The 19,940-nt window shown below is 36.9% G+C and overlaps 2 protein-coding genes across 2 annotated transcripts; one reads left to right on the forward strand and one right to left on the reverse strand.

The window, feature by feature from the left end:
- Positions 1-522: 522 nt before the first annotated feature.
- LOC141436982 (probable serine hydrolase) lies at positions 523-14,867 on the reverse strand. Its single transcript, XM_074100139.1, has 2 exons — positions 14,773-14,867; positions 523-3,157 (listed from the first exon to the last, which is right to left on the reverse strand). Exons 1-2 carry the CDS (start codon positions 14,810-14,812, stop codon positions 2,250-2,252), a joined length of 948 nt encoding a protein of 315 aa, XP_073956240.1. The 5' UTR covers positions 14,813-14,867; the 3' UTR covers positions 523-2,249.
- Positions 14,868-16,605: 1,738 nt separating this feature from the next.
- Positions 16,606-19,346, forward strand: LOC141437252 (uncharacterized). Its single transcript, XM_074100506.1, has 2 exons — positions 16,606-16,904; positions 18,456-19,346. Exons 1-2 carry the CDS (start codon positions 16,745-16,747, stop codon positions 19,052-19,054), a joined length of 759 nt encoding a protein of 252 aa, XP_073956607.1. The 5' UTR covers positions 16,606-16,744; the 3' UTR covers positions 19,055-19,346.
- Positions 19,347-19,940: the final 594 nt, after the last annotated feature.

Raw genomic sequence — 19,940 nt, forward strand, 5'->3', positions numbered from 1 at the left:
GCCATAATGAATAACTTGCAACGTGTGTCCACCGGTGGCTTGCGATTCGCGATGTCCTAATTGGGCCCATCCACCTCTACAACTTCCTTTTCATGGGCCAATCAACTTTTTCTTCTTTGTTATTCTGTCCTGTTTTCCAAGAGACATCAGTGACAGCTTCTTACAAAAAATGGTGTAATATATTGTATTGTATTTATTATTGCATACATGTAACAAAAACTCTTAGGGGCTGTTTCACCATCCATTGATTAGTGTTAACTGACGGTTAAATGTAATGCCGTCCCTTATTTGTTTTGTTCGAATAGACGGAGACGGCATCATATTAATGAGTCATTCAACTTATTCAAAATCTGACCCGCCTTCAATTCTGTTGAAAGACATTACGATTTTTTTTTCATCGGTTGTAAATTGCAGAATGAGTGTTTGACGCACAGAACTACCAATAAAATAGAAATGTCATGCGAGCTAAAACCACGAATCGTTTATGGCTAGGCTTAAAAATAAGTTATTGCAAGATTCGCGCTGTCATCGTTCATCCACCATTACCTCTCATATTTCGTTTTCTAGAATTTTTTTACCGTACAACGGCAAAACCTACTAGACACTGGCAAAATTGTCCTCCAATGGACAGAGCCATATTTTTCTAAAAAATCTAATTTAATCATCTAAGTTATTGCAAAAAAGTTGTTGAAAAAAACTTATGAGTAGGTTTACCTACTAATACTGTACCTATTAGGTACAGTCGAACCATTTGATTCCCGACCCACCGTAGAACGTTCTCACATTAAGTGTCACAAATTAACAATGAATTCACTAGTCAAGCAATGTGACGCCACTATGACTTTTTCTACGAAAAGTTTCCAAAGTTAGTGGGTCACGATTCAGTTGATTCGATAGTACAGTCAAGGGCAAAGATATCGACACGGCCAAAGTTACAAAAATATGTATACACGATATTTATACACTTAACATTAAGGCCGTGTATACATATTTATACAACTTTGGCCGTGTCGATATCTTAGCCCTTGACTGTACATAACTAAAACCTATGAGAACATAAAAACGTGTGCGCAATAAGAGGTCATTCAAGTATCACGTAAGCAGAATTTTACTAGTTTTGTTAGTAAAAGTAAGCAATTAAAGTTATAAAATTGCATAATTAATTTTTCTAAGTCTGTAAAGCTTTTTTGTTGTTCGTGAGAAGTAGTTCGTCCACGAAAATAAGGAATTTACTTATACCTACATAAAGTATTTTTATGCACATTTAATTTAAGTATATTATTATAATAACTGAACAATGATTGACACCTAATTCTAATAGCAGAAGCGGAAACGTCGCGACATTGATACTGTAATGAAATTTACACGGTAACATTTCTATTCGTCTTCTAGTTCTTTGGTTTGACGTCACCCATTGTTAATTTTCTTTGTGACGGTACTATTTTCTCAACATTGGCGTGTCAACATTAGTAAAATGATGTCTCTATTATCTGTGTATTATCTGTTTTTAAAAAGCGGTTTCGCAGAGATAATACCATTAACACACGTTTTGATGAGGTAATTTTTAACTTTTTGTCCTCTACCAAACTGTCGTAAAAAGTCAATGTGCTAAGTACCTAACTAGAGCATCTAGAAGTAACTTAGCAGTACAACTTAGTGTTTCATATGTTTCAGCGACATTTGAAGCCAGTTTTTCACATAGGTACTGGCGACTTTTGCAAAACATGTAACCATTTTTAATTAAATCCGGAACGTGCTCCATCGACATTGAATTACAGATACATATAGAGTTGGTAATTACTCTTCAAATTAATTTATCAGTTGTAACAAAAATAGGATTAAATTAGTTCCCAATCCATACTGGGCTCGTGAGGGAACTACACATCACGAGCTTTTTCATATAGTTATACAATTTAAGTGTACTTTAACTAGAGTACTAGACATGGAAATTTACATTCGAAAACAGCTGAGCGGCATTCATTAATAAGCAAGATTGTAATTAGGTGTTCATGTGTGTAACACAGTTTAGCTATTATGACTTAAATAAGAATAATAATAATTGATTCGCTATTCGCAAAAAACGTTTTACAGTACACAATTACCAGTTATGACAAAAAACAACGCATAACTTCCACTAGTGTACTCAAACATGTGATTAAATACTAAAAACACCTGAAACTACAGCACTTTGCATACTTAAAGTAAGCTGTTCACATTATATCACAACGTAAAATTGCTCTAGTCTAAAACTAATAATCTTCTAGAAAATCGTCTATATAGTCAACTATATTCCTAGGCGAGTTTAAATGCACGTGGTGTGTCCCTTCGACCTCTATGTACCTGACATCTGCTTTTTCTTTCATCTTCTCAATTACATTCAGGTAATAGTCTAACCTCTCCCATCTCTGTCCGGGTAGAGCTCTTATATTCAGAACTTTACATTTAATCTTCGCCGCATACTCCAAAGCGGTCTCTATTGACATCATCGCCATTCCAGACACTTTCAATCGGGGATCTCTCCGAAAAAGGTACCCTGGCTTCTTTATATGTGCTGGTACCGGAGCCATCCCTCTCTTCATGAGGACCTTGCAATCATCCCTTGAAATGGAACCCTTATACGCGTCTAAAACAACATTGATCATTTCGTCGTATTCGTAACAAGGTATTTTGTCGTCAGTCAAGTTTTCGTACTCCAAAAGTTTGTCCACGCCCCAACCGGTGGATTTGACCATAGTAGCGGGCTCTCGAACAGCCGGACTTGCTATATCTATGCAGATAATGCTGTCAACTTCATCAGGGAATGAGGCAGCGTACATGAAACTCAAGGCTCCTCCTAAAGAATGTCCCATGAGACTGATGTTTCTCCATTTGAAGTGTTTAACAATCCGCCTTAAAAGGGATAGACCGTCCCAGAAGATGTAATACGACATCCCAGTGGGGTAGTGGGATGATAGACCATGTCCTGGGAGGTCGATGCAGAGGACTGCGGTGGTGACTGGTAGGAGGGGTATGAGGTTGTCCCAGGTACCGGCGTTGTCCTGCCAGCCGTGGATGGCAATGATGGGCTGCTTGTCGCGGGGCCCCCACCAGCGGCCGGCCACGTGGCCCCAGGGCACTGGGATCTCAATCTCTTCGACTGTCACTCCTGGAGGAAGTTCTGTAAGAAAGAAAAGAAGAGTTGTAAGTTTTATTGACCAAGTTTTGAGCTTCAAGAGTAACGTTAGTAATAAGCAACAAAACGCCATAAAAACGCTAGGTATTCATCCAATTTTGCGTAAATAGAGTAGATTTTTACTCGTAAAGCACAGCTTTGAACATGAAACTACCGTGAGGAAGTAGAACCGGATATCTCACATCTTAAATGGAGTTTAGTTAGCTAGACATATTATGTTTCGGCAAATTCGTGGCGCGACGAAGATCGCAGAGCGGTGGCGCGCAGTGCGCGTTTTGCAGTAGCCGCCGTGGCGTGTGCTCCGAGAGGAAGGGCTACTAATTAACCCGAAACACGTCAAGCGCGCTAAACTCGATTTAAGTTCTCCGGTTTTATTTCACCTGAAGCACAGCGTTACCTCTTTCCTAATTAAAACTATAATTGGTGTGTAGAACGGTTTGTAATCGGATTAAAGGTACCTACCCCCCCCCCCCCTCCCCTAACTCGAGTGCAACTCCAGTCCAGTAGTCACGAAGACATGTCTAAAACAATGAAGAAGGGTCAATGATCTTTAACTATTTTAATACCTTGGTGGAAGGGCGTTTGAATACGGACATACTTAAGGAACTAAAAATAACTCCGATTTAAATTTTTATTTAAACTATGAAAACAAAATAAATTGTATTGTATGACGAGATAGGTACCTACTATGTAGTAATCATACTGCGTGTTTATGTTTCACAAATAAAACACTTGACTTTTGACATTTTGCGACTTCTACAGCGACTGCATATCTATTCGAAACACATTTCAAATCTATCCTAGCTTTACGGTGAAGGGAAACATCGTTACGAAACCTGCTCACATCTGCGAAGAAATTCATTGGTCCCTCTTATTCTGAGAGGAGGCCACAGAGCCCAGGCCCTGCAGTGGGACGTATATAGGCCGAGATGATTCAACGAGGAAACGCTGCCAGCCTTTTGGGTACCATGCCACGTGTGCCTTTTCAAAAAATATTTTATCTACTCGCGTACTACAATGTGCTGCTAACGATACCGCTATCGGTAATTCAACGTATAGTGATTACTTGCTCAGTGAATCCAATGGGCCGCATTGTGTGATCGCAACTTTAACATTTCATTTTGAAACGTTGCACAATGTTCATTTTCGCACTGCAAATGGCGGGGTTAAAAAAACTAACCATTCTGTATTGAAATGAAATGAAATGAAATATTTATTTATTTGTTTTAGCACTATGTGGATAAATACGATGTTGGAATTTCTTATTAGGTATTAACTTATAAAAGTGTCAATAGTGCTAGCTGCCCTTTAACAGTAGGCACGTAAAAATTTGACTTAAATCTAGGTTACAAAATTAATTAAGATTTGTTTACTTAATTATTGTTAAATCGACTTAAGATTAATTAAAATATGTTTACATAAACAATTAATGAATAATGAATACTTACATAACGAATAATAAATGAATTTTACAGTTATTATTTTTATATTTCAACATTATTTAATTTAGCTGTATTCCAAAAAGTTCCCGGGTCCATTCTAAGGTGAAAAAAAAAACGTTTCAAAATAGCGGGATTTGTTGTGTTCATATTGTCCGTTATGTAAGTATTCATTATTTATTAATTGTTTATTTTTGAGCTCGTAGAAAAAGTAATGTATGCAACTATTAATAATCAGCCATTGAGGCACTCATGCGTATCTATTATGACATTTGCCTTCTCGCCTCATCTCATAAAATCGCACTCGTGTCTCAATGGCCCTTATTATGATACAGTTGCATAAATAACTATTATTCACCCTAAGATATCACGCTTCTCTCACTCACGGCAGCCGGTGTTTCAGTTCAGGATGTGTTGCGACGAAAGTGTTTCATGAACCAATAGAAACGCTTCCTTTACCTCGCCTCGCTCCGCTCAGCTGTTTCCACCAGAGCGGTGCTGTGCGAGGATATGTAAATGAAGCGTTTCTATTGGTTCATGAAAAACACATTCCTCGTAACACATCCTAAATCCTCGTAACACATCCCTCGTAAAACGCAGCCTAAATGTTAACTCCACACCATCTAGCTAGCTACACATTTACATTATGATTACATATGTACTCGTAGTAGCTAGCGGTCCATCTACTCTACACACTTTTGACTTAAATGATAAGCGAAATACGAAGTCAATTAACTTTATCACGCAGATCGCACGTGATAGTATGTCGCGTCACGAATTCAGTCGCATGAATCAACTATTACCTCAATAATATTGGACGCAAGATACAATTTTGATATCGCCTCGAATATCACGCTGATGATGTATTTTTTGGTCGAAATTTGCAAGTTTAATTATTCCGACCTGCAAGGACGGACTGGAAAGTTTGTGTGTTTATGTAGATCTGATACCGTATTACTGTCAGAAATATTGCAATTGAATAAATATACTCAATTTAATATTGAATTTTTTTTTGTGACTATTCCAGAAGTGAATTAATAATTGAAAAATATTAATATTAATATATATTAATATAAGAATTTAACTAAATATTCAATAGGTAGTATTTTATCTAATAAAACAATTAGGAAATTGTCACCTCATGCCATAGTATGATGTTGATGTGTATTATCTGATAATACCTTTACACTTATAAGTGAGTACAAAGTCCAACTTGTGATACTTAGCTTTTGTTTGCTGACACTGTCATTGTGCAAAAAATGTCTCCCCCGAGACCTAACTTTTTAGGGTTCCGGAGCCAAAATGGCAAAAACGGAACCCTTATAGTTTCGCCAAGTCCGTCTGTCTGTCTGTCTGTCCGTCCGTATGTCACAGGCATTTTACTCGGAAACTACAAGATGTATATCAATGAAATTTGGCGTACTGGTGTCTTGTGTAAGCCGCTATTTAGTTTTGTAGTTAACGTGCACTCCATACACGTAACAGAAATTGTTTTTTTTATAACTCGCATCAACGTGTGCCACATAGTTCGACAGCTCTGTTGAAAAGGGGTGCGCCAAAGTTGGCATAATTTTTCAACCCCGATTATTGGAACTCCGAAAATGTTTGTCATACATTTTTCTGTCATAATATTCACTATTAATAATTAGTCACTATTACTACTGATCATAACTCCGAAACATTTAAAACCATAATGGCAGTTGTCATAAATATCTCTTGGACTCCTTTTTTTATCATACTTTTTTTAAGCATATTGTTTTGTACTCATAAAACTCCATTATCATATATTTTTAAAGAAGACTTATTTGTAGCTATAAACTTCACTGTCATAGTTTATGGCCTGCGTTGCTTTCGTTTAGTGAAAAAAAATGTGATAAGTATTTCGATGACAACGCCATCAATGGGCGAAGCAATCACCATCTGTTGGATGTTATTTCTACAGACATTATTTAACCACAATAGATGTAAGTAACAAAGAAAAAACAATTCGTCAGCAAATCAATTTTATATGAATTTTACCCTCAATCGTCTTATAAGTTTTATTAGATGTCAGAAATGTAGGTTAGGTTAAGTTAAAACTGCGACTCCCTCAGAACCATACCTACTGCTACCAGTAAAGTAGGTTAGGTTAGGTTAGAACTGCAACCCCTACAGAACCAAACTACTGCCATTAATATAGGTTAGGGTTGAACTGCGACCACTACAGAACCAAACTGCCATCAGTAAAGTAGGATACTCACAATTTAAGTAAATAATCTCATCAATATCATCATCATCTGGGCCTATTTATATTCGTTTATTTCTCCTCCATATTGATAATAATATATAAAAACTTTCACTCCAGTTCCAACATCGCATTAACGTTAAATTAACGTAAAAAACTGTAAGTATCGATGTTTAAATATTATGATTAACAAGTTTATTGAAATTGATGATTATGAATGAAAGAAATATGAAAACCAGCATTATGAGTACAAACATATCTTAGTGACAACGTTATGAATTACGATATTCTGATAAGTGACCATTATGACCTCAGTTGGTAGTAGTACAAATTTATGACAAATAAAATTATGAAGTAAAAAATTCGGAAGAGTGATGATTCTGGCTACAAATCGGTAGCAGGATAAAAATCGGAGGACAGATTTTATGCGAGTCAATATGGACCCGTTGAAAAGATAGTACGGTTTCTCAAAAACTTTTTTGATTAAGTGAAGATTTCCGGAAATAATCGCTCCCGAAGTAGCGAAAATTGAGTCTCCCCCCCTCTCTCTTGTAAACCGTTTGTCCAAAAAATATGGAAAGTTATCGCTTAACAAATACTTTCAACGAAAATTGGTTTCAACATGATCGGATATACCGTTTTTGACTTATTGCCGAAAAACTGCGCTTCTCAACAAAAGGACGTAAGTGCCGTGAAGATACGCTCTTTTTCTGGTAATCGATTTTAAGACTGTTAAGTGTTTCAATTGTGTTATAACCATTGACATGTTATAACGCACATAATATTACTTGATTTTTTTCGTTATGGCTACGGAACCCTATCTTGGGCGTGTCCGACACGCTCTTGGCCGGGTTTTTTTTTAACAGATGTACTTACCTAGTACTTAAGACCTAGACGTTGGTTTCTTTTGACCATCTTTGTTATTTTTTTAATTTACATTTATGGCCTTATGCAGTCGATAACAAAGAGTTTTAATTAAAATTAAACGTATAAAATAACATAAACTACACAACAACTAAAATATAAACCGCACAAATTTTTTCAAGATTGCTAACTGGTCATATTTTTTTTTTTGCATACAAGTATTAAAATACAGTAAAAATAATAATAATAATATAATAATAATAATACTACAGTAAAGACAAAATTAGTCTACAAACAGGAATCTTGTCGGAGTTATAAGAAATTCGGTAGTGTACCTACATACCACGTTTATTTAGCACTACGGAAGGATAAGTCGCAAGAATTTTGAATACGCTAGATTTATTTTTTGCATCAGTATTGTCTTTAGTTTTCATAAAAATGTAACCTTGAGCATAATAATGCTTGTCGAAACGGTAATGGCAAAAAAACGTCGCAAAAACGCTGAAAATTTACCCAAAATTCTTTAATAATGTACCTATCTGTAAAATTTGCGTTATTTTTATTGTAAACCTTCAAAAGTAGACACTGATGTGACGGCTGTCTGAATATGTTTTTTAGAACTTGTTTCTAATATATGAATTATTATTATTCTCTTTATTTATTTTTTTATTCTTAGGATTAGGTTTTTATAATAGTTATAAGAAGTAAAATACAGCAAAGTACATACAAAATAAAAATATTATAAAAACCTAACCTAGTTTGCCGCCGGTAACGGGGCAGGGCCCAGGCTACCGGTGGTAAGGGCCGCAGAGTGAGGAACCTCTGGACGATGCGTGCCGTGTCCAGAAGTACCGCCTTCTGTATCTTATTATTATTATTATTATTAAGCCTCTTTATTCAGATGCAAGTAACATAAATGCATAAATCACAACAGTTTCCTTTTTTTCCCATTCAGTGTTCAGCATCTGTGTGCCTGTTGGCAAAGGCCTTCCCCAGCAGTCTCCAATGAGGGCTATCGTTTTTTGTCTCACTAGATGGCGCACTGTTGCGTGAGGTTTTTAACTATGGCTTTTAAAGTCTGTTATTACAGGCGTGAAAACAAAGTTTAGATTAAAATCATATTTAATACCACTGATGTATTAAACTGTAGATCCAGTCGCGCGTCCGAATATGTCCGAGCCAAATGAGCGCCACATTGGTAAATGTGGCCTTCTTTTTTCTCAGTACGTTGTCAGTGCAAGCGTAACGATGCCCACGTGCGTCTTTAAAAAGTGCAAAAATCACTCGCGAAAACGGAACAAATCTGATGGAATATCATACTTTCAGCGAGTATTTGTTGATTTTTCTATTAAATTCTAATAATCAGAGAGAAATATTGATTTAAATTAATTTTAAAACCATTTCTAAATTGCTAATTAAAAGATAAACGTTGCCAGAATTCCACAACATTGACAAATGCCTTGTCTTTGTCACACGCACAGGAAAGCATATCAGTAAAACGAAACAGATAAACAACAGAACATGGAACAAAAGTGTAGTGGAGTTGCCGTCACTCTATTTATTTACCGAGTCGCCTGGCAACGGGAGCTATGTCGTTAGAATATTTACCTTGAAGTTTGCGATTTTAATTATGTTTATAAAAGCTTCGATAATATAATGTACTGACTGTCTGACTGTGTGGTTTATTCGTTTTGTGAAAAGCAATTTATGAACCACAAACCTCAATGAAGCCAACTTTGATAAAGCGCTCGCCAAATTCTACACCGTATTAATCACTATGTTTACCTATTGTTTTTACACTAAAAAAATCATACTAAGTAATTTTACACTGTTTACAAGGTTTATAATACAGTTTACAAATTATTCACACTAGTCGAGCTTCTTATTATTTAATTACACAACATACGAAGTCCGCCGAATTTCCCGCGAATGAACTGTGCTGACAGACAGCCTGCATTTTTTTTTGAGCTGCGCGCGGCGTGCGCTGGCAATGGTTTAGAAGCAAACAGCCAGAACCAAGGAGGATGAGAATTCAATTTGTTTTTATTCGAAATACTTGCACAAGTGCTTACATTTTGGCGATATTTTTAGAAGCTTTTCTGTAGCTTGCCCTGTTTGCTTATTTATTTATTTATTGTTTGTTTGGGTCAAATCTTGGAAGCTAAATTTGAACCACTTCCAGTGTTCCGATAGACTTGAAATTTGGCATACTTATGTAAATTTGGTGACAATACAATAATCTGGTAGTGACAACTTGGTGGTTCTGTCAGAATCGTCTCTGCAGGAGGGAACTCCTCAATAGTTAATAGTACCGACTTGAAATTTGGTACAGATATGTAGTTTAGACGACAATTCAAGTACAGTCAACAAAAAGTACATTCGGCAAAAAAGCTTGTATTAAAAATTAAATTTTTAACAAAAACTTGTTACAAGCATTATATTTATTTGCAGTGTAAGTAACTATGTTTGCTCGGGTGGAATCTTTCAACTCAAATTTGAAGTGATATCTTCAACCGATGGACCTGAAATTTTACACGCATGTATAAATCCGATGACAATGCAATATTATTATAACATGGAGTTGATCTGATGATAAAGCTAGCGGGTGACCATAGGAACTTTGTGATAAACGACACGACCACATCGAGTTTGCACTCGTTTGTCGTCTTGACGAGTACTTCGGTAACCAGGGGCATAAAGTAGGTCTCTAGGTGCAGCGTTTTGGGCTGTGCGTTGATATATCAACAGTCAGTTAGTCAGTTTATTATTTTAATTTTTATATATCTAGACAGTGCCGGATTAGCCCATAAGCAAATTAAGCGATTGCTTAGGGCATCACGTCTTGGGGGCACCATAAACAGCACCAAATTTTTTTTTGTTAGCACATAAAAGGTAAGGCTGTTTGAAAATCCGCTCGCTCGTGCCTCCCCATAATCTCTATCGTCTTTCATAAATATAATATTTCGTCGTAATAAATACTTATTTAAAATATCGATAGGGGGGGCATAGGCGTGCATTGCTTAAGGCATCAAATAGTCTTAATCCGGCCTGTATATAGATTTTCTCGAAAACGGTAAACATTTGACTAAAAAAAATTAGCTTAAAAGTTACCTTTAATTTTTTTTAATTTAATTGACAAAAATTTTTATTACGAAAGTCCTCTCCGAAAGTCCGAATGCATTCTTTGTTCTACAACCTAAATTCGTCCGTCTTAAAAACGTCAAACTCATCCAAGCAATCTTTGCAACGTCGCCTTCAATGTAGCAAGTGAAATTAATCCTCTGCCTTTTCTGATAAGGCTTACATTCATATTCGAGCATGCGTATGTGAAATTGTGGAGTTAGCTGTCAAGTGTCAAGCGTTGTGGAGTTTTGCCGCTAGCGAAATTCGACTGTAATAGATTAAAGACTAGGTTCAAATTTCGTCACGTATTCTTTCTATTTGTTTGTGTGATGGATCAGTGTTTCTACGCACACGTAAATATTTTTATTAATTGTGGAATAGGGCCGCTAGCGAAATTCAACTGTAACTTAGTAAAGACTAGGTTCAAATTTCGTCACGTATTCTTTTAATTAATTTGTGTGGGTGATGATTTTATTTGTTACACAAACAAATTAATAGTTCGGACATTCTTTGATGGGGATTTTGTTTGGCAATGTGTATCTACAGTTTAATACATCAGTGTTTAATACACCTTAAAACCGTACCATAAAATTATTGAGCATGCCACAGTGTTGCATAGTCCCCAATTTGTTCGGAAAAAAGGGAGGACAAAGGTTTCCAAAAGACAAAACTGTCTCAAAACACAGACATTCATTGCCCCGGAACGCATATTTGCCATAATTAATTTCAGATATTGCAAAATATTCACAAAATTATTCTATTCTAATTATAAATAAACCCGCGTAGCTCACCCAAAAACTATGAGATTTGACATTTCGGAGACCTCACGCTACACTAGCGCCTCTAGTGGCGAATTCATACGCGATAGCCCTCATTCCTGTCGCATGCAGCTACTCTTGCCCATGTTCTGCCAGCCGCTCTGGCTATTTCGTCTTCCCAGCAACGAAATTGCCTTCTCTTGTTCCTTTTCCCATCTCTTGGATACGATGCAGTTAAAAGTTTACTCCATTTATCTGGACCTCGCATGACTTGCCCGGCCCACTTCCATTTAGCTTTTTTTAATTTTATCAGTCACATCTATCAACCCTGTTTTGGTTCGCAATTCTTCATCTTTTATGTTGTCTATTTGTCTCTTGTGCGTCATACTTTTCTCCATGGCTCTTTCACAAAACACAGCTAGTTCAGAAATCAATCTCCATACAAGTGCACTCGAGCAACGCAGACTAACACCCGTATTTATAAACGAGTCATTACCTGTTGCTAAGTAATTTCTTCATTGAGTATTAAATATGATTTTAATTTAAACTTTGTTTTCACACCCGTAAATCGTAATAACAGACTTTGAAAGCCACACTGAAAAACCTCACGCAACAGTAGCGCCATCTAGTAAGACAAAAAAACGATATCCCTCATTCCCTGACAATGTATAGACTGGAAAAAAACCATTTCATGCAAGTGTCACACTACAAGGTCACCATTAATTAGCATTAAAATACAATAGATTGAAACTAATTTTCATACATACCAAATGCAAGGGTTACCATTGTTTCCCACTGTGAGTACCTAAACTAAGGTTGTTACATTTTAAGGGGAATAATTGATTTGATTTTACTTTTTAATATAGCTCATTCTGTTAGCCTTGAAATTTTAAAGTGTGGTGAAAAGAAATAGTTACAGTGGTGGTCATGTAATTAAGAACGATTTGAAGTTCCAGATTATTTTTAACTAAATCATGTCATGTGTAGTCGTGGTTCCTTCTTAGAAGTAACTAGTTACGTTATGAAACAGCCACATGAATAGAGCAAACGGATTAAGAATAAAGAATAAAATTGCTGTCATTTTTTTACAAATTTTGTTTTTATTTTCTTTAGTAACAAATTCAAATAGTAATGAAGCTGGACAAATAATTAAGAACGATTTATTGAACTGTTCGAAAGTTTTTTTTATTTGAAACTTAGATTAACTAAATCACACTAACGTGAAGTTTGTACACAATAAAAGAAATGTAATACATTTCAACTAAATTAATAGTTAGTAGCATGTCCCACGGCTTTTTATTACTGCCTTACACCGGCGAGGCATTGAATCTATCAATTTTAGACATTTCGCGAGAGAGATAGAGTTCCATTCTTCTAAGAATACGTCATACAGTTCTCTTAAATTGCCACACTGTCGATTTGAAACCTTTTTCTTGACTTCGCACCAAAGATGCTCTATTGGGTTAAGATCGGGGCTGTTGGCTGGCCAATCTAAGACAGAAACTGATTGCGATGTGAGGAATCCTTAACGGTACATGCAGTATGTTTGGGATCATTGTCGTGCTGGAATGTCCAAATAACGGAAGCACGCCTTCTGCAATGTAACATTGTTTCTTCCAGTTGTTTTTGTATTGAAATTGATCCATGTTTCCTTCTATCAGCCTAACAGGTCCAACACCATGTCCAGAAAAACATCCCCAAATTTTTACATTTCCCCCGCCATGCTTTAAAGTCACTTTTGTGTACTTTGGGTCGAATGCTTTATTTGGAGGCCGTCTTACATATCGTTTGCCATCAGAACATACCCTATTTATTATTGTCTCGTCAGAAAAAAGAACGTTTTTCCACTGTCTGACTGTCCAGTTTTCATATCTTCTTGCAAATGCAAGCCGGGCTTGCCTATGACACCGTTTCAACATAGGCACCTTCCTTGCTATCCTTCCGTGCAACTTTTCTTCTACCAAACGCCTTCGAATAGTGCGTGCCGAGATTGCTGAAGGGTTGTTTTCGCCAAAATATTCTTTTCTCAACTCATTAGACCCTTTAAAAGGATTTTGTTTTGCCAAACGAACGATATTTCGATCATCTCGACGAGATGACTTTCTTTGTTTAGGTACACGCGGAACATTTGAAGTAGTTTGATACGTGGCAAAATGCTTTATGGCGTGGAAAACCATAGTTTTTTGAACATTGCAGATGATCGGCTATGTGTTTATACGACCAATTCTTGTCGCGAAGTTTTAGTATTACTTCTCTTGTAGATTTATCACAACTTTTATTTTTCCCCATTGTTTTTATATGAAGCAATCGCCTTTAAGACTATTACGGCACTAAATGGCGCCAAAATTATTCGAATAATAACCTAAAACCACAAAGCGGCGGTCCGTTCTCTATTTAAATTTGAATAAAAAATAAACTATTCAGCGTTCTTAATTATATGACCAGCCAGTAAGTAGTAATACTAGGTTTAGATGTAATGTATAAAGTTTATCTATTTATTTTTTAGCCAATTATATGTATAAATGAATTTACCGCTAGTACGGAAAAGTTTTACGATACCGAGAGAAGTACAAAAATATACATGCAGTTAGTAACACTTGTCAGTTTGAAAAAATCTTCTCTATAAAAAATCGTTCTTAATTATATGACCACAACTGTATGTGTATTTAAACTCCATGCACAATCTGTTAAAGAAATTTGATGGTAACATAAATCTTTTCTGCTAATATTTTAAATATAAATGTGAGTATGTTTGTCTATTTTTATTACAGTTTCACGTTGAAATAACTCAACTGATTGTGATGAACTTTGGTATAAAGATAGTTTGAGACCCTGAGAATGATTTAAGTTTGTTTTATCCCAAAAAAATAAAAAAAATAAAATGTTGTAAATTATTATTATAACCTGCCAGTCAGTAAGAAAACTTACTCCTGTGATCCATAGAAGAATAAATCAGACTGAATTCTAAGTTGTTGAGTCAAGAAATTCTTGTAATGTAATAAATCTTCACGTTTTAAATTCCCTTGGCACTTACATAAAAACTCTACCAAAACTTTATTTATATTTTGCTAATAAATTGATAAGTAATTTAAATTCAAAAATCATTATCAACATTTTACTCAACGTCGATGAAACAATAACGGCTTGAAAAATCTTCATGTGCATGTAAATCTGAAAATCTTATATATTTACCTTCTTCCACTTTGTGTCCGTTCATTTTTGCCTCAGCCATGTAGAAAAATTAATCACGGGTCACTGAGTCGAATACTTAATAACTTGAAATAAAGTTTTACTACACTTCTTTCCTTTCAAAGGTGACCGTAAGTAGTCGATACGCGGAAGGTACGAATATAACCTCTTATGCGGATGAAATAATAAAATGTACGTTCTCTAATCGATGCAATCTAATACTATGAATGAAATGAAATGGAAGCGAACAGCGATGTTTTAGCAAAATTATCGATTCCCATTTCACGCTCGACTGGTAATTGAGCGAGCGAGCCGAGTGGAATGTATTGATAGTTAGTAGTAGTGAGGTGACAGGTGGGGGTGACAGTGACGTTGAGTTGACTTGACGGTAGAGGTGGGTAAATCCGGATCTGAAGATTCAAAAGAGTCAGATCCTCAAGCGGATCCGAATCCCTTAATGACTCCTTTCAAATCTTATTGACTCCGGAGTTACTAACTCCGACTGGATCGAGCGGCTCGCCTCGCTCGTGATCGCCGTCACGCTCACTCACACTGACTCGCTCCGTCCGTCTGCTTTCGCTCTCGCTCGGGTCGGATCGGATCGGCAGGGCTACTACGAAACTCGAAGTTCGTATCGTACCGTCCTCTCGCTCTCGTATTAAATAGTATAAGTGTCAGAGGGACCGCACGACACGAACTTCGATTTTGGAGTTTCGTAGTAGCCCTGCGGATCGGATCTTGGACTTGGATCTTATTATCTATGTTTGGTTGGTCGGTTCGGTTCGGTACTCGGACTTGGACTAACGAACGAATCTTTCTCTCTCTCACGAAATCTGTACTTCAGTTCAGTCAGCGGGTGGGGCACCGCAGTACCGTTCCGACACCGACCGACCGAACCGAGCCGGGGCGGATCGGCCATAGATAATTAATAATCGCTCGAAAGAAACCGGAGTCAATAAAGGAGTCGGATTCAATAAGCGGATTCGGTACCGACACCGGAGCTGGATCTAGTGAGTCAGATCACTTCGCGGAGTTGAGATTACCCATGTCTACTTGACGAAGAAAACCATAGTACTTATACTCTTTGAAGCTCTTGAAGTCTTGAAGGAAACGCGCAGTCAAATTGATGTAAATGTTTGAGATACTATTTTAAAAGCCAATTACAGTCAGTCCAAAGTCCAAACATGTAACCATATCACAGATTACTAATATGTAGCTAGCTACCATATGTAGGTATATGGTTTTTGCTTTTATTCAGGTCCATTTTCTATTCTTGTTAGTCATTTTTATAAATAAATATCCTCAAATATGTATACAAAACGTATTCTAGATTTTTATTAATTAGCTAAATTTTATTTTCCCGAAATTAAAAATAACTGAAGAATGATACGATTCGAACTTCGTACCCACCCTTGCATTATACTAAAAAGTGTAATTTTCGAATTCTGTACCTATTGTGCCATTTCGTTCCCGTAATACTATTTCATGCAAGAGTGAGAGACGGCACGATTAAACCTTCGATTTTTGTAGTAGGCCCCAGGCCCTAAACTACGAACAAAACAAAGTGCGAAATTCGAACTTCGTATCTTACCGTCCCGGTGACCCTCATATTATTTAATACGAATGTGAGAGGGACGGCACGATACGAACTTCGTAGTAGCCCCCTGGTTTCCTAGAGCCCATATAGGATAGCGGTGCCGTCATAACACCTACTAGTGTAGCGGTCTTAATACAGCGGTGAATGACATCACTAGAACGTCTTTGTAAACAATTAGGTTTCCAAGAGCGGTAGGAAGCCGCGCATGACATAATAATAAAACGCCATTTGCATGACGGCCGTCTCGTCCTTATCCTGACTAGTCTGTGTGGGTCCTTATCGGTGTCAATTGTTTGGTGTACCCTAAGATGGTGAACGTTTTCTTGATAGCGGTGAAGCAGGTTTTAGGATATTGTTTTGACTAGACTCGACTACAAAATGAGTTCCAACTGCAACTGGAGAAGCGTGGACGACGAAATTTTAATAAAATTCGTACGTAACCATGAAGCTATTTATAATATAAAAAGTAAAGAATACAGAAAGACCCAGTTGAAACAGAACTTGTGGCGTGAAATTGGAGAAATTCTAAATAAAACAGGTTAGTAAGTACAATTCTCTAAAGTTGTCTGTTTTTACACCAGTACCTACGTAAGTTTAAAAAATAAAAAGTTTCTTGGGAGTGCCGGACGGGATACGAACCCGCATCTCCTGCCTGGGTAAACGCTGCAAGTGAACCACCGGGGCTCTATAACCGACACTCGAAAAATCTAAAAGCTTGACTTACACCAATAATATATTTTTGTTAAACGTAAAATTTTTAGAGGTTTATTTTAATTTTAAGTTCATTTATGTTGTACAGACTGACGTTGTATCGCATAATTGTATTGCCACTCGATAGCCCTTGAAGGTAGATAGGTACATTGAAGTGTTTCCTTGCCTCAAAAGAAAAAAAAGGAATCCTTAAATCAGGGCTTTCCAAATTTATTTGCACTGTGACGCCCTCGGGGCATTGCCATTTTTTACGACGCGCCTCAAGCCCCGAAAATTTTAGTACTAGCCTAGTCAAAAGACATGTAATTTTTATTAGAAAATAAGAACGAAATCAAAACATAAGCATAAAAGTAAAAAGAGATCAACAAGCGATGCCCCTGGGACAATGTCGCGACACCCACCGTGTCCCAAAGACGGTTGTGTGACGTAAATACTTAAAAGAATTTCAAACTTGGGGACCACTTTTCTGTGGCTGTGCTGAAATCTTTTTATTATAGCCCTTGTCCAGCTATGGCTTACTCGGTACAGAAAGACAAACGACCAATAAAAAGTCACGTCACGTCACGTATAGATAGTGCCACGAGAGTTGAAGTGAATGATTTGATTACACACACAGCTACAAAAATAACTGCTTGCACAAAAGGAATGAATGAAATGAATGAGTAAATTTCAGGGTTGGAAAATAATTTCCCCAAAATCGTTATTTTCTAGAAGCAAAATTTCCATTCGCATTTTTTCCCAATATGCTTTTTACTGAAGCTTATTTTCACAGTAGCGTTTTTTCCAATCAGAATTGACACAGAAACATTATAGGTTTAGGTTATGTTAAGTTTGCAACGGCCGGAAGGGCCAAACTACACAAAAGTAGGAGCTCCGCGTGAGCGGCGCTTCGTCGACACTGCATCTGTGTCGACTCTGATTGGAAAAAAACGCTACTGTGAAAAAAAGCTTCAGTAAAAAAGGAAATTGGGAAAAAACTCGAAAAGAAATTTTGCTACTAGAAAATAACGATTTTGGGGAAATGATCTAACCAGTCAAATGTCAAAATCATGTTGTCATTACACATGTTGTAGCTGTGTGTGTAATCATTCACTTCAACTCTCGTGACACTACCTATACATCTATACGCACTATGCGGCTAACCGCACGGTTTCAGTGCGCCCGTCTCTTTCTCAAACGATACTTTGAAGAGGGACGGTACGCTAAAACCGCGCGGCTATCCGCATTGTGCGTAGGTACGTAGCCTTATTACTCACTGGACAAATGCCTGAAAAAAAATATAATAAAAAACAGTGTAGGTAATATAATAAGTAAACTGAAAGGTAGTTTGACGCAATATATTCTTTGCTATAGTTACAAACAAATTAACGTTTTACAGATTCCGATTGCGCCAAGAGATGGTGTTACGTAAGAGACTATTACATTCGACGTAAAGCAAAACCAGGCACTGGCTCGAGTGGAGAAGCTGCAAAGAAGAGATCTGATCTCCTTTCATTCTTGGACAGACTTCCTTCGTCCCAAAGAAGCAACACTAGTGTTAATGAAAATCGAGAAGACAATAGTGTAACGGAAAACATTAATGACAAACAAATTTATGGCAAACAAGCACAAAGTCCAGAAGGTAATATTAAAATAGAAAATACTTACCATGAAAGCGAAGAAGAAACAGAATCCAACAATCAAGAAATAGAACTTACTATATGTGATAGTAATGACAGCAAGAATATGCGGCACAACGCACACGACGTTCAGGAACGCTTGAACCTACATACGCAAATTGATCAGAATCCAACCGACGGATTGGATGAAACTGATCTCTTCTTTAGTTCAATGGCGAAAATAGTGAAAAAGCTCTCAAGATACGAGCAAGCAAAATTACGGATGCAAATAGGATCGTTAGTCGGTAATGCTGAATTACGTCATATTTCGAACAATTCACCTCAAACCAGCGAACTATCTCCAACTCTGTGGCGATAGCAGTCTTCCCTGCAATGACACTGGGGCACTGGGGTTTTCAACAAAAAACTAGTCCCTAAAAGACCGGCAACCTTGGGGTTGCAGGTTCTCATGGGTGACGGTGATCGTTAGGGCCTAAGCTAGCTGACGCGGTTTGCACGGAGCGGGTGGACGCCTATTCGCTGGGTGCGAATTACTAGGTGGGCGTAATGAAATCTATCGCAGCGCTCATAGTGGCCAAAAGTAGAAATAATGTAGGCTCTGTCATCTGTCATACTAACATGAATCTGTCATTAACAAAGCAATTGTTTAGACTTAACTAGCTTATTTTAGTAAAAGATGTTTGTCTTATGATGCGAGCTTGAATTATTGAACACTGTCCCTGTTTTGTTTTTAATTCCTCTACATCCCGGACATGTCCAGCAGATACAAACAATTTTCCTTTTTAAAACGGTTTGTGGTTGAAATTTTATATTGGAGTGATACTCACAATACCGGTCTTCAAAATGATACATATTTTGATCTGAAAACGATATTTAATTTATCACTAGCGATACAAGAACAATTATATATGTTTACTATTATTTAAAAGCACCATTCAAGTAGCTTTGTCTTTTTGTTTTATAGTCCCTGACATAACCAAAATAAAACACACTTTTTGAATAAATTTTACTTAAGTACCTCATTTAAGAAGCTAATGACCAAAACTGAATTCACAACCCTTTGTCCACCCAAATTACGGTATCACAGTAATTTTGTATTATAAATTAATACGGAATAGGTTTGATTTTTATCACAATGTCGCGATGAAATTTCAAAAAGAGCCTCAGAGCCATCAAAACTGCGGACGCTAGGTGGCGCTGATGTCGTGCATAGAGCCAATTGAAAAATAGTATGAGCAGCGCTA

This window comes from Choristoneura fumiferana, chromosome 17, assembly GCF_025370935.1.
Source record: "Choristoneura fumiferana chromosome 17, NRCan_CFum_1, whole genome shotgun sequence".
In the NCBI taxonomy this organism is placed as follows: Eukaryota; Metazoa; Arthropoda; class Insecta; order Lepidoptera; family Tortricidae; genus Choristoneura; species Choristoneura fumiferana.